Source organism: Chaetura pelagica, unplaced genomic scaffold (genome assembly GCF_000747805.2).
Source record: "Chaetura pelagica isolate M959 unplaced genomic scaffold, ChaPel_1.0 scaffold135, whole genome shotgun sequence".
NCBI classification, from domain to species: Eukaryota; Metazoa; Chordata; class Aves; order Apodiformes; family Apodidae; genus Chaetura; species Chaetura pelagica.
Genome location: NW_009953649.1, coordinates 2,071,490 through 2,085,119, shown reverse-complemented (window position 1 = coordinate 2,085,119; position 13,630 = coordinate 2,071,490). Strand labels below are relative to the sequence as shown.

Here is a 13,630-nt window from a genome sequence, read left to right as displayed (position 1 = left end):
TGTTTTTTTGTGTTGTTTTTTTTTAACTCTCCCTCTTCAGAAATGTATCAGAGAGCTTTATTAGTGTAAAGCAGGTTTTCTGTTTGGTCAACACAAGCAAGCACTGTCATTAACATTTTCGAAGCAGAGATTTGTAGGGAAAGAAAAAAAAATAAAAATCACTATCTCCTATTTTGAGTACTTAAAGAGTACAGAGAGCCAACAACAAAATTCAAGTGATACTTTTTTTCACCTAAGATCAAATTTCTTCTAAATTAAACAATTAACAACGCTGGAATAAATTAATATCTGAAAAGGATTTCCCTGTATTCTGGGGAAACAAAATGTACAGAGAGGGAATCAGAAGACAATTTTCTTAGTGTTTAAAAAAAAATAAAAAATTGTACATGTATTTACCCTGGAAATCTTCTCTCAATTCTCTTAAGAGGCTTTGAAAAACTGCAGCTGCAAAATAAGTTTATTTAGTTTTTAAAGTTTATTTAGTTTTTAACCTTTATTTCTCTACTAAACGTAAACCAGGTCTCTATTTTGAATTCCTCTACCTGCCTGTTCATCATCATCATCATCATCTGACTGCTGTTCCAAGTTTTGGGAATTACTATACTCATACTCAATGGGCTTTGGATTGTTGTAAGGGTACCCATTGTCATCAAAAAACCTCCGGAAGGTGAACTCATAAAAAGCATGTTCAGGATGTTTTCCATTTTTGTACCACCCATTAAGTGTATCATTTCTGTTCCCTTCCTTATCATCATCACTCCACAATTTATCTGGATCAACAGGATCAAAGTTTGACGTGTCTGTAGGATGAGCAATTTTGGGAATGTAGAAAGCAGACTGCCGCCGCAGGTCGCTTGAAAAATCAATTGTTTTAAAAAATGGATGAGCTTTTATTTCATCTGCACCGTTTTTGCCTAAACGATCTTCTGGCCCTCGGCAGAGTTTGATAATAAGGTCAGAGGCCTCTGGAGTCAGTTTAGCTTGAGGTGGAATATGAAGTGCAGTTTGCCAGTTGATAACCTTTAAAGCAAAAAGAGGTGTTACTCTACTTACAACTTCAAGAAAAGAAACCACCACAGAACAAACAGCCACAAAGCAATCAGTTAATACATTTAAGTGTTTTCATGCTAGAGAGGGGAAAATAGGATGCTGCTCTTTCAGAAACATAAGGAATGTTTTGTCTGGAAATCTGGCAAAATCCAGGTTTATTCACATTCCAAATTTAAACTACAGTTTGGCAAGGAATACCCTTGCTACAAACCAAGATAGATACTATAAATTCCAGCACCCAGAACCAGAGATTAGGCACGTGCCTTACAATCTTAAAAATAAGGTGAGGCCTACAAATGTCAATTTATCTGATGCACTGGAAAGATGAACCTATTTGAAGTTAAAACAAACAAATAAATAAATAAATCGATCAATCAATCAACACTACATTTGAGCCAACTAGTGTCTTGCAAGTTGAATGCAGTTTTGCAAAAAATCCTCTGCGAGTGGGCACGGAAGCCACGTGGTGGGAAAAGAACACCCAGATTCTGGAAGAGGATAAGAAAAGAAAGTGCAAGATGTGAAAGAGAACAGCTGAGAGCTGAAATGTGATTTTTAGTTGACATGATTCTGTATGACCATATAAAAGATATGTACATGTTCCATGAAGTCTCTTTACAAATTAGGTGCACCACCACAGCAACATAAAGTTTAAAATCTTGCTAGTTTATAACATGCTTAGATAGAGCGGCACTCTCAAAAAACACCTCTGATTCCATTACAAAATAAAAAGACTATGTACATTTCAAGCCTGCTTTTGAAGACTGCTATTACCAGACTTTTAAAGTTACCTTCATTTGTGTTTCCAGTGGTGTTTGTGCCAGGAATGGGGGCTGCCCCACTAACATTTCAAAGAGAATCACTCCAACACTCCACCAGTCACACAGCTGCGTGTAACCTGAAATAAAGTAAAAACAAAGTAGGCAAAGCCTTATTATAATTTTAATCTTGTATTTCTAAGCACAAAGAAGGCTTACAAGATAATTCTATTCAATACTTGCTTAAGATTTCCATATTAACAGCTGTTGGGTCTTTTTTGTGGTCAAAATATTACATACTTGGGAAAAGCAGCAGCATAAGAAAGGTGAAACAAACTACCTGCGTATCAGTGACTCTGCAGCGAGGTCACGGTACCAAAGTGCATTATTACCTGTTCGTAACAACACTTCAGGTGCAATGTAGTTGGGAGTGCCAACCAGGGAGTGGGCCAGGCAGCGCTGATGCTGCCGCGCCGCCCTGCGCTCCAGCGGCTTCAGCCGGTCTCCACACCTGCAGTTTGCTGGGTCTCCCCACTCGCTGCTGAAATCCATGCTGTCCTGCCGCACGTGATCACCTGCAGTGAGACAGATGTGATAACACTGAGGAAGATGACTTCAGTTCTTAACTAGTACAATGTTTTCTTTATCTGTTAACCCTTCTTGTTCTTAGACAGAATGTTTGAACTTCAACGCACGGTTTGAAAGCTAAAAAGCGAATCAACTTTTTGTTTATGATACAAAATACAACTTTTAAGGACATGATTTCTATGACTTAATTTTTTACATAATTATGAGAAAGTATCAAGTTTGACCTTACCTCAATTTTTCCTGAATAAAAGCACATGGGGGGGTATAGGGTGTATACCTCTTATGTAAAGACAAAAACCCAATACTTAAACCATCAAAAAATAAAGTAAGATTTAAAATCTTCAACTTCTCTCCAGAAACTCTGTAACAGCCTGGCCTAATATAAATGATATTGTGACAAAAAAAGTCAGAGATAATTTAAAAATTGTTTCTGAAGGTACAATTTCATTTTTTAAAACAAAAAATAAGTTATTACAAAATCTGTATTTTATCACAGAACTGTGAAAAATTTTTTGTTCTAACTTTTTTTAGTTGATTTTAAGTAATCAAGTAGAACTGTTAAAAGCATAGCTCATTCCTTCTATCTTCAGGAATCAATGCTGACACTTAAAAACTCTCCCTAACTAAATGTTGCTTTCTGTAATTTGAGTGGTGTGCAAACATATTATTATTCAGAAACCAAACAGCACAAGCATCTTTCTACTAATTTAATTCCTTGCAAAGAACGACAAGAAATAACAAATATTTTACATGTCTCTTACCACTCTGGTAGTATTTTGAATCATGGGTCCATCGAAAACCTGTACAGAGCCCGAAGTCAGTCAATTTAATATGACCATCGCGGTCTATCAAGATATTATCAGGTTTAATATCCCTGTGGATGAAGCCCATTTTATGAACACTTTCAACTGCGCAGGTCAGTTCTGCTGTGTAGAACCGTGCCAGATTTTCTGGAAAGACACCCATTCTAATTAGGAGACTCATCATATCACCTCCTGGAATGTAGTCCATTACAAAGTACAAATTGTCCTTATCTTGGAATGAATAGTACAGGCGAACCACCCATTCGTTATCAGCTTCTGCAAGGATATCCCGCTCAGCTTTAACATGAGCAACTTGATTTCTAAGCAATACATCTTTTTTCCTCAGAGTTTTTGTTGCATATAAAGCATTAGTATCCACTTTTCTTGCTAGGCAAACTTCTCCAAATGCACCAACTCCTAGGGTTTTTATTTTTACAAACATTGACTTGTCCATTTTAGCTCTTCTTAGCCGAATATAATTTGACTCTTTCTGACACAACATTTTCCTCATTTGATCTCTGGCTTCTGGTGACAGTCCAACCTGTGTAGCAAACAGAATTAAATCTGAAGAATGAACAGTACTCTTAATTCTTGGTGATCTTCTTATAAGACTTAGGCAAAGCAAACAAAATACTTATATACAGCATGGGAAATAGTACTTTAAGTGAGATTGCTGGTTTGTATTTTTTAATGTACATGTTTCTTTACAGTTAAAAAAATTATTTAAACATGAAAACATATAGGAGTGATACAAAACAAAATGTGATCACTTTCAAAAGCAGAATGCATGAGTTGCCATGCACCAGGTTTTTGAGGAGGGAGTATGTTCTCAAGGAAAGGGTAATTTACAAAAACCACTGCAAGTAATGCTCATCTGAGTAACAATGTGCATCAGCTACCTCCTTGATTGTCGTTGCAGTGCTAAAGGAAGCCAAGACATGCCAAGGAACAATAGATCACTGAGGGCTAAGGAGCTGCAGTGGGAAATGCTTCCACTTTCTAGACTAGCTAGATCAGAGGTCACTAAACTTCCTGACCATGACAGTAGAATTTCAGCTGCAGGAGGAAGCATGTGACTCACACTATTTGCTTCCCTGTCTATCTACACAAACCAGATCCACATGGCACTGTTTCCTACTGTCCACCCACACCAAGCATGTGCCTCTGCCACAAGCCAAGACCTAATCTTCCTTCTTACCACATAAGCCACGTCCTTCTAACAGAACTCCAGTCTCATTCTACCACTCCCTACATACCAACAAGTGGAACAGAACAATTTCTTTGAAGTGGCTCACTCCTTCACATAGTATCAGTTCTTTGCTCCCACGTGTGTACATATCCCTATCTTGAATGAACACCCCTGGTGGTCTGGCCAACACCATTAACATTCTAACAGCTGAAACATTCGCAGGCCATAAGCAACTCATCATCTGCAGCATGGAAACATTTATCTAGAAGAACCCCACTAAGAATTCTCCTTGTATTCTAACCTGGGTTCCTTCCTGTGTATTTCTACTAGCTTCAATTCCTTTAAAGTGCCACTCAATTCCAGTGCCATTTTCTTTTGCTAATTTCAGATCCTAGAATCAAAAAATCCATTATTTTTCATTTTAATGTAAGCAGAATCTTCCTTCAATTCTCTATATTCATTCTCTGTGACATTACTCCCATATAGATTTATGTTCATTCCTTCATTTTCTGTCTGCATTTTCAAAATTTTGTATGTTCCTTTTTCATAGCATCTCAATTATTTTTATCTGCCTATATGGCTTGAAATCACCATCTTGCAGCAATGATTTCCAAGTTCAAACTACATCATATTTCCTTATATTTTTCCTGGACATTCTGATCATAAAATTGAACATGGTCTAACCGAATCCCTGTAACATCACAACTGTAACTCAAGCACTATTCTACAAGTTTTGAATTTCTTACTGTCACAACTTAATGATTCCTGATACCAAATCTTGCTGTTTCCATCTCCTTAATGTTTCAATTCCTTAAGATACTATCTGTATACAATACTCAGGACCATCATGAGGATTAGGGAACCACTAGTGTAGGCCTATCTATATAAACTGCCTGTTAATAAATGATGTCTACTTTGACTAGCTTACAACATAACTTGCAGCAAAATATAATGTGAAAAAAAAATTAACTAAAAGATCAATTTGACACCATATAGTATCTTAAAAATACTTTCAGGATACTATATGTTACCTATTAAAGAAAATACTGTTAGAAGACAGAAGATTTCTTACAGGCATCATAACAAAAATCAATCCAAAGGAGATGCAATTAGGAATATGCATACAAATATGCTTGTCAACCCCAACAAACTTCACAAGTAATATCAATTCAGTAAGATGTAAATGGGGAAGGCTTAAGACAGCATTTTTTTTCTGATATCAGACAGGCAGTAGTTAGGGCTGGGTAGCAGTAGTTCCAAGAAAGTATGTGGGACATGGGTTCAATGCCCTACTCTGCATGAAGACATTGTCTTTCTCAACGTATTACTTTAGGGTTTTTGAAGACTTTCAAATATCAAGATGACATCTGAAGACCTGGCCCTGTTAAAGTTCAGACAATGGTGGGTCACCTTCTTAAGTCCCATCTGAACCATCAAGTCTGCTTCAGTACAGCCTCACTTGCACACAAACTGAACCCCACTGATTAGTTAGAAAACTGGCAAATCTAGATGGCAACAACATGCTAGAAGGAGTGAGGTCTAATACAGTAACTAACCACTGCAAGAGTCTCCAAAACTTTGTAGCTTTACCTTGTAGTACTTCCACTCTAGCTGCTGCATCCTAACAATTTTGTTGTAAAAAAAATACCTAAAGTACCCCAATGCATCACCCCTTTCCCCAACTCATCTTCACTTTTCCCTATGCCATCCACTACAACAAACATTGATCACAAACTGACCACTCTCCACGTTGCTTTATTTTCCCTAGAACTCTCCTTGGCTACAGCATTTACCAAAAATTAACCAGCTTTGTCAGATGCACAAACATTCATGCACATGCATCTCCAATTAGTTCTAGCCAATGCCAGACATGAGAGCTTCCTGAATTGCTGTGTGATATCACACAGTTCACTCTTGTTTTGCTCCCTTCTCACCTTAAATGATCACTTAAGCTTCTTTTTACGCAAAGACATCTAGCATAACTCTTGGCCAAATTCACACATCTAAATGGAGTATTTTTCAGCCAGCTCCACTCTATTCCCTAGGAAACCTGACAGCATAGAAATATGTAAACTATGGTAGAAACACAGTATCCTGTGAAAGTAGGTATTTCTGTAGGGATGCATTCTGGTTTTCCTTTCAAAATTCCTACCAAAGCAGAGAAAAAAGGGATTTGATACTTATTTAACCCTCTTAAACTTTCTGAAAATAAGTAATGAGCTAGATTGTCTTTCTCCTTCTCATAAAGACCTAAAATATACTTCACTAATGTGGGATTCCTCTATACCCTTCTATACCCTGATGAAAAAAGGAGACTACTGTTGCAGCATAATACCCTATTTTCTACTCTTCAGCCTCTAACTAAACATCCCAGCTCTAAATCTAGTATAAATACTATACATTACACTTCAAAAAAAGAAACAAATTTACAAAGGTGTTTGAAACGCACAAGAAAAATATAAATGAAAGTTATACCAGTGTTTTCATATAAGCAATAGTTATGCTTACTATGCAACACAACACAGTAAGAAGGGAAAGTGAAGTTTGCAAGTCAACATTAAAATCTTACATTTAAGTGCTCAAAAATAGTCAAAATAAATTCATGCTTAATTTTGATGCAGGATCACATGCAAAGCCCTCTAAAAAGGGATCATGCTATTCTTAATAAATACTGTTGCTCCAAAATCTTACTTGTCTACACAGGGATGGAGGCTACAGAGTTCAGGAAAGCTTCCCACACCTTAACAGTTTAAATCAGCTGTTAGTGGAAGTGAAAAGGAAAGAGAGAAGACTAAGAATAAAGATCTAGAAAGAGCTTGAGGAAGAAATCTTGCTAACATTTACATATTGGTGATTATGCAAACTCTTATTAAACACTACAGCTTACAGATAAAATTCTCAAAGACTAAGAAAACATGGATGTAAAAATAGCACTTCAAGAAAGTAATGTAAGAGAAACACATTATTTCATAGAATAAAGTAAAAGGTACGTCATACTTATGCCAAATTTCCAACTACAGCTGTTAAGAAATATACATAATAGATCTCAGATTTCCATTTCTGCAAATGTTAATTTCACTACTTCTCACTATTTTCTCTTTTGAAATCACATGCATACATAAGTTCCATTTTTAACCCTTCTGATTTGATTTAGTAGAACAACGAAATCCCAGAAAAATACCACTGACTTCATGTAGGCTCAAAAAAGTTGATTTTACATGCTTTTGTTGATGTCTGCTTTTAATTATCCTATTCAGTTACCTCTTGTTTAAACAGACACCTTTACAGTCTAGGTTATAAAATACTTAGGCAAAAGATACTGTGTCTCTTTCACTCTAAAAATTTAACTTTTAAATACTGATTTTGTTGGATTTTAACTTAAAAAATCCTGTTGCTACTGGAAACAAACTGCAGAACGTAAAAGGTATCACTGTTTGGGCAACTACATAAAAGCATTAACCAGCCTACCACCTGCCCCTGCTTTGCTGCTTGTACCTGCAGTGTTTATTTAAAAAGGAAAAAAAAAAATTTAAACAAAATATTGCACATAACTCACTCTAAAATCAGTATTAAATAGAATCCATAACAAAAAGCTATGAGCCATGTACTTAAATCTCTGTTCACACACCAGTGGTTTTGTTTCTGCTGCTGTATCATACATGAGCCAGATGAGCTACATTTAGACATGCAAAAATCTTACTTAGAAAAATAAATTTCTAGGATGACAACGAAATTCATAAACAAACCACTGGCCACATCTCAAACACAAAAGATAAAGATAAGACTTCAATACCATGATATATGACAATGTTGTACTTATCTGTACTACTTAAACCTTCTACAATTAAGACATAATTCTTGAAATTAATATGGGAACAGTTCTCTAGTCATAGATTTAGAAAGAAGAAAGAGTTTACCCGCATCATTTCATTCTCTAGTTGTTTTTTCCGATGTAAACGCTGCTGATGTGACTTGAGTATATTTTCCACGTGCTGCTCCATGAAGAATTTAAAGGCCTGAGGGGAATAGCTTTGAATGCGAGACTCTCTTCTTTCTTCATCTTTCTTGTTTTTTCTAACAGGAACAGGTGATGTTGTAATCTGTTTCTTTTCTTTATCTGCTGAATCAACACATTCATAATTCTTTTCAATCTCATCCTCCTTGGATAAAATAGGAGGTTCTTCCTTGTTGAGCTTGGCTCCTGTCTCATATAGATTTACTGAGGGATTCTGGTGTAACAAGTGTTTTGGATAAGGTGGTGGGGGACCCTGGTAATTTGGAGCCTCTGCAACAGGAGACATAACTGTCACATTTGCAGACGGACTCTCAGAGAAGGGAATGGTTTGAATGGTTTGCACTGGTTGTGGCATCCAGGAAGGGTGAGTGGGCGCTAAGGCAGTCTGTAGCTCTGGTTTTAACACACGCATGCTCTTCACTGGTTGCTGAATGGGAGCTGGTGTTATAGCTGTTACTGTTGTAGCTGAAGGCTGAGAGCTGCTGGAGTGACTCTGCCTGTTTCCATGATGGTTGTTGAAAGAATTTGACCGCACAGGAACACTGGGTTGCCATGTAGGCACCTCATGCCCATTGCCAGGTGATGACTGTGGTTGCACAGGGGAAGGCTGTGACCAGGATGCAGGTATTCCAGCCACACTTGTATTGTAAAGTTCCATGTTGTGACTATTCCTATTTGGCACCATCATTGCCTGAGGAAGATTCCCATTGGCATATGCTGAAGGAGGAACAGCTCCTCCTGCCTGCATCTGTAGTGCTGTGGGACTTTGCCTGTTAGTTGGATTTATGGGGTATGGAGGTGGCTGGCGACTCACTGAGTTGCTAGACACCATATTCTGGTGAACTATGAATTCTGCCTGACAATTGCCATTTGGCATTCCAGCTCTTCCTGAAGGAAAACTAAATTTGCTGTTGGCAGAACTCTGCATGATTATTGGTTGCCTGCCAATGGGAACAGCACTCATGCCTCTCTGACCCTGTGTGGAAGAATTTATGGGTGGAGGATTCATAGGTGGAGGTGGATAACCATCCTGCCATGCTCCAGGTGGCACTGGAGAAATACGGGAGATCACGTATTCCATGTTTCCAGAGTAACGCTTTGTCTGAGAGTTTGATTCCCAGGAAGGAGGTGGAGGAGTAGTTCCCCTTGGAGGGGGTGTCTGTCCTCGAGGAGGTGGAGGAGGAGGAGTGACACTCCTTATCTGTGGTAGAGGCGGGGGATTCACTCTTTGTCCGTTGCCAGGATGAGCCTGAGCAAATGCTGCAATGCCAGATCCAGATAATGGCCTTCCCACTTCAGGCTGAGAGCTGGGACTTTCTGAGCGATAAACTACACCATCTCCCAGGGAAGGGCCATGCCTCTGAGGAACCAAGGACTCCTTAGAACCCTTCCAGCTCTGCTTGCGGTTAACTGACTGCTGTACAGTCCCTGCTTTTACAAGAAGAAAACACAGCATTTAAATTATTTGTTGTATTTACTTATTCTTCCATTTCTTATTCTTCTGCATCAATTACTACAGAAATAGGAACAGAATTCTCCAACACAGCATAGCACTGTACTTCACATGAAAAACTTTTTGCTTCAATTACAGATGCCCTCAATTTTTAATTGAAAAAATGGTAGCACTCAGAATTATTATGTATACTACGAATTTTTCATCAAGCATACAAGCAACTCTCAGAAAAGATGTTCTGCACAAATGCAATCCAGCAATAGAATGGAAAAGCACACTTAGTCAAGTTGCTATTCCTTCCAGTTTAACATTTGCAATAAATGAAATGTTCCTGAACTAAAATTTAACCAAATGCTGTAAAAACAAACAGGTCCACTTACAACTTGGTATGCATACAGTTAATCCAAATGGTTATATTCCTTGCATGCAAAATTTGATTAGGCACTTCAATTTTAAAAGTTATGTCTTTATGGGTAAAAGTGCTGTATAAAAGCAAGAATTAAAACTGTGTGAAAGTAATACTTAAGCATCAAATGCTACAATATATTTACAGATGTTATTTTAAATAATGGAAACAAAATAGTATGCAATTGATGTGTAGTGTGTGCAGTCTTCCTGTGGCTTTTATGATGCTGCAATACTTCTAAACACACAGTACTGTAGCTGCTGAAAGTCACTGTATCTTCAGTAAAATAATGTGTTAATTATTACACCTTTGCAAGTAACAACAAAAAAATTGTGGCTTAGCTTTGGCATTTAGCTAACCCTGGTTCACAGACTACATGAAAATAATGCTCTCCTTTGCTACTTTTCACTACTAATTTTTCCTCATTCCTACGTGGTCAATTTAAAGTGTAACTTTACAGAGCTAGTAGCTCAGCACTCAACTTCAGTCAAACAGTATTTCTGTTGCATTTAAAAGTTACCATTTATGTGTATGCTAAAAACCTGATTAAAAAAGAAAATCATCAATATGTATTAAAAATATGCTTGCATGTGTTAGGAAAGCAGTAATAGCAAGTAGCAAAAGTCTGACTCTGTTGGTACTAACGTTATAGTCTGCTCTCTAATTTCCACAAAACCCACAAAATCTGCCTTAAAAACTATACAAACAAAATCTCCTATCAAGCAGAAAATTAAGCAGAGATGGAATTCTAAACAAGACATCCTAAAATACAAATGTTGTAGCCATAAAAATATCTATACACACACAAATAATATATATACGCAAAAGTAAACATATGTAGTGCTTCTGTCTGGGAAAAGAGAAACAAAAACTGTAAAGAATTCAGTGCTCACCACTGACTTCTCAATGGCACCTGACACTGAGAACAAATTATGGGCATCATGATGGGAATGAGGACAAAAATTACACAAATAAGGTATGAATGCCACTCCTTGTATAAAATACTGACAATACAATACTAACTATAAATAGTTGGAACAGATATAAAGTAGTATAAATAGTATAAAATACTAACTATACAATACTAAAATCACACAGTTATAAAAAGGAACAAATAAGAAATCTACGTCAAATACACCTTTCCGAAGAATTACATTATATACTTTACATGCTATTTTTAAAAGCAAACAACTGTATATCAACATTTACTCTGTTCCACTGTGAGCACAGGAAGGAGGAATTTACTACTTTATATTTTTCACCTATAAGAATATACCCAGTTAGTTACTGAGTTACCATGGATACACCTACCTGGTGGTTTTATACTTGCATTTACAGGTCTTGCAGCTGCTGCAACCATCTGTTCCCGCCGAGGATCCTGGTAGCTCATTTTACTTATAAATTCAATGGCAGCTTCTATACTACGGCTGTTAGTTTGTCTGAGAGCTTGTATAACCATATCCTAAAGATAAATTATATAAAAATATTACAAGAAAATGGCAAAAATACAAAAAAAATCATGGTTATTTAGCCAAATATCCTCCAGTAATTTTACCAAAGTACATAACTGATTTCTATCAATCAATATAAAACTAATTTTAAAATGCTTTTTCGGACAATAGATCCTCCAAAACACTGCTGCAGTCTGGATCTTCAGGAAAAAAAGTTAAACTGTTGAAGCACTATTTTTATGTAAATCATGTTATTCCAACAGTTTGCTTATATGCACTCTGTTACACACTACCCAGGTAACAGCTACTTGCACAATGACCAGGGCCTTTCCAATCAAAGTTATTCCTCGGAAGATACCTTAATGTGAAACCCATAACTCTGTTTCCTTCAACTCAGCATAACTTTTTGTAAACAAATACCCATTACTTCTCCTTAAGTATTCTTCCTGAAGAAAACAATACTATTGGCAGAAATCCCATTATTTTTGTGGTAGATTTAGGCTCTGTGTTCTTGGAGATCCAACCACAAGTTTTGATTTGATGGCCAATCCCAGCTCTGTCAATGCAAAATGTATTACAGACCAGTGGTTTTTCTACTGACTTGAATGAGATCAAGGTCAAGCAACAGTAAATATGCTCTCCCAGTCCTATTGCATGGGATTTGTGCAGCTGACTCAACAAGTCTGAAACAAATCCTCATCATAACTCCTTGTAATTAAGGACACTGTTTTTAGTAATTTGTTATGGCCATACTTAGTCATATCAAAGCAATCATTTTGGTTCACATGATATTTGAGCAGGTTACCTATATACAACAGCATTTGCCTCCTACCAAAACCAATGGAATATCAAAGAGGGCTCCAAAGGGAAGCAGTCAGTATCAATTTCAAATTCAAACCCACACTTACACTTTCCCCACACCTGTGTACATTTTTAATACTACAAACAAAATTATGTAGAGCCCTCAAAAACAAGAACTAAATTCTATGAACCAAGCAGAATCTTAAAAGGGACTTTTTAAGTTTAAAAAGATACATATATTAAGGTTGTTGCAATGTTTATCAAGCAGCTGGAATTGCTGGAAAAAGCAGATACACTTTTACTATTACAGGCAACCATTGCCAAAGTACATTTTCAGAACCAGTATGCTATGTGATCACTGTGCAAACAGAAGCTTAAGGTGTCCAGAGTATTTAAATTACAACTTCAATATACTTTTATAGGACCCATCATTCACTTCTGCCTACTGACTTTAATTTTCTTCTCAATCATTTTCAACCCCAAATTTACTGCCTTTTTAGCCAAGTAATTCTATAACAGATAAACCTAAACCTGTAAATTTACATAATCAACTCATAAAGACACACAAAATCTCTAAGTACAGAACCAGAAAATATTTTAAGAGATTAAATTTAGTTCCCTCTCCACTAACCAGAAGACCTGAGTAAGAGCCAAAGGATCTCTCTCCCTTCTCACTGAAGAACAATAACCTTAGTCACCTATGTGGCAAAGAGTATTCAATGTCTTGAACAGTATCACCTTACACTGAACACACAGGACTGCACCTGAATCCTAATAAGCATGAGATACCTCCTGTAAGCTATTTAGGGTGGTTCTTTGAAGAAAAAAAACCCCAACAACATAATGATCTGTATTCTCCCATTATTACTACACATACAGATATATTACTTTCTACATACACGCACTATATAGATACACCTCATACTGTGGTATCCACCTGTTCAGCTTTACCCCTAAATACTACCTGCTACTATTTGAGGGTTGAGGGGAATAACCAGAAGGTTTGTGATGTTCAATATACTAAAAGTAAAAAACCAGCTATTTACAGCTGGCCAACACACCCCACTCATGGTCAAGTCCATAAAACAATCACAGTTCAAAATCCATTCTCATTTC

General features: G+C 36.9%; 1 protein-coding gene across 1 annotated transcript in view; it reads right to left on the bottom strand.

Moving 5' to 3' along the window:
• Positions 1–493: 493 nt before the first annotated feature.
• LATS1 (large tumor suppressor kinase 1) overlaps positions 494–13,630 on the bottom strand; it is a 15,102-nt gene continuing 1,965 nt past the window's right edge. Inside the window, exons 2-7 of the mRNA XM_009999971.1 lie at positions 11,574–11,724; positions 8,306–9,831; positions 3,158–3,740; positions 2,201–2,383; positions 1,842–1,948; positions 494–1,020 (exon numbers count right to left, since the gene is read on the bottom strand). Coding sequence (XP_009998273.1) covers positions 505–1,020; positions 1,842–1,948; positions 2,201–2,383; positions 3,158–3,740; positions 8,306–9,831; positions 11,574–11,724 — 3,066 coding nt within the window. The 3' untranslated portion in view covers positions 494–504. The remainder of the gene's footprint in view (positions 1,021–1,841; positions 1,949–2,200; positions 2,384–3,157; positions 3,741–8,305; positions 9,832–11,573; positions 11,725–13,630) is intronic.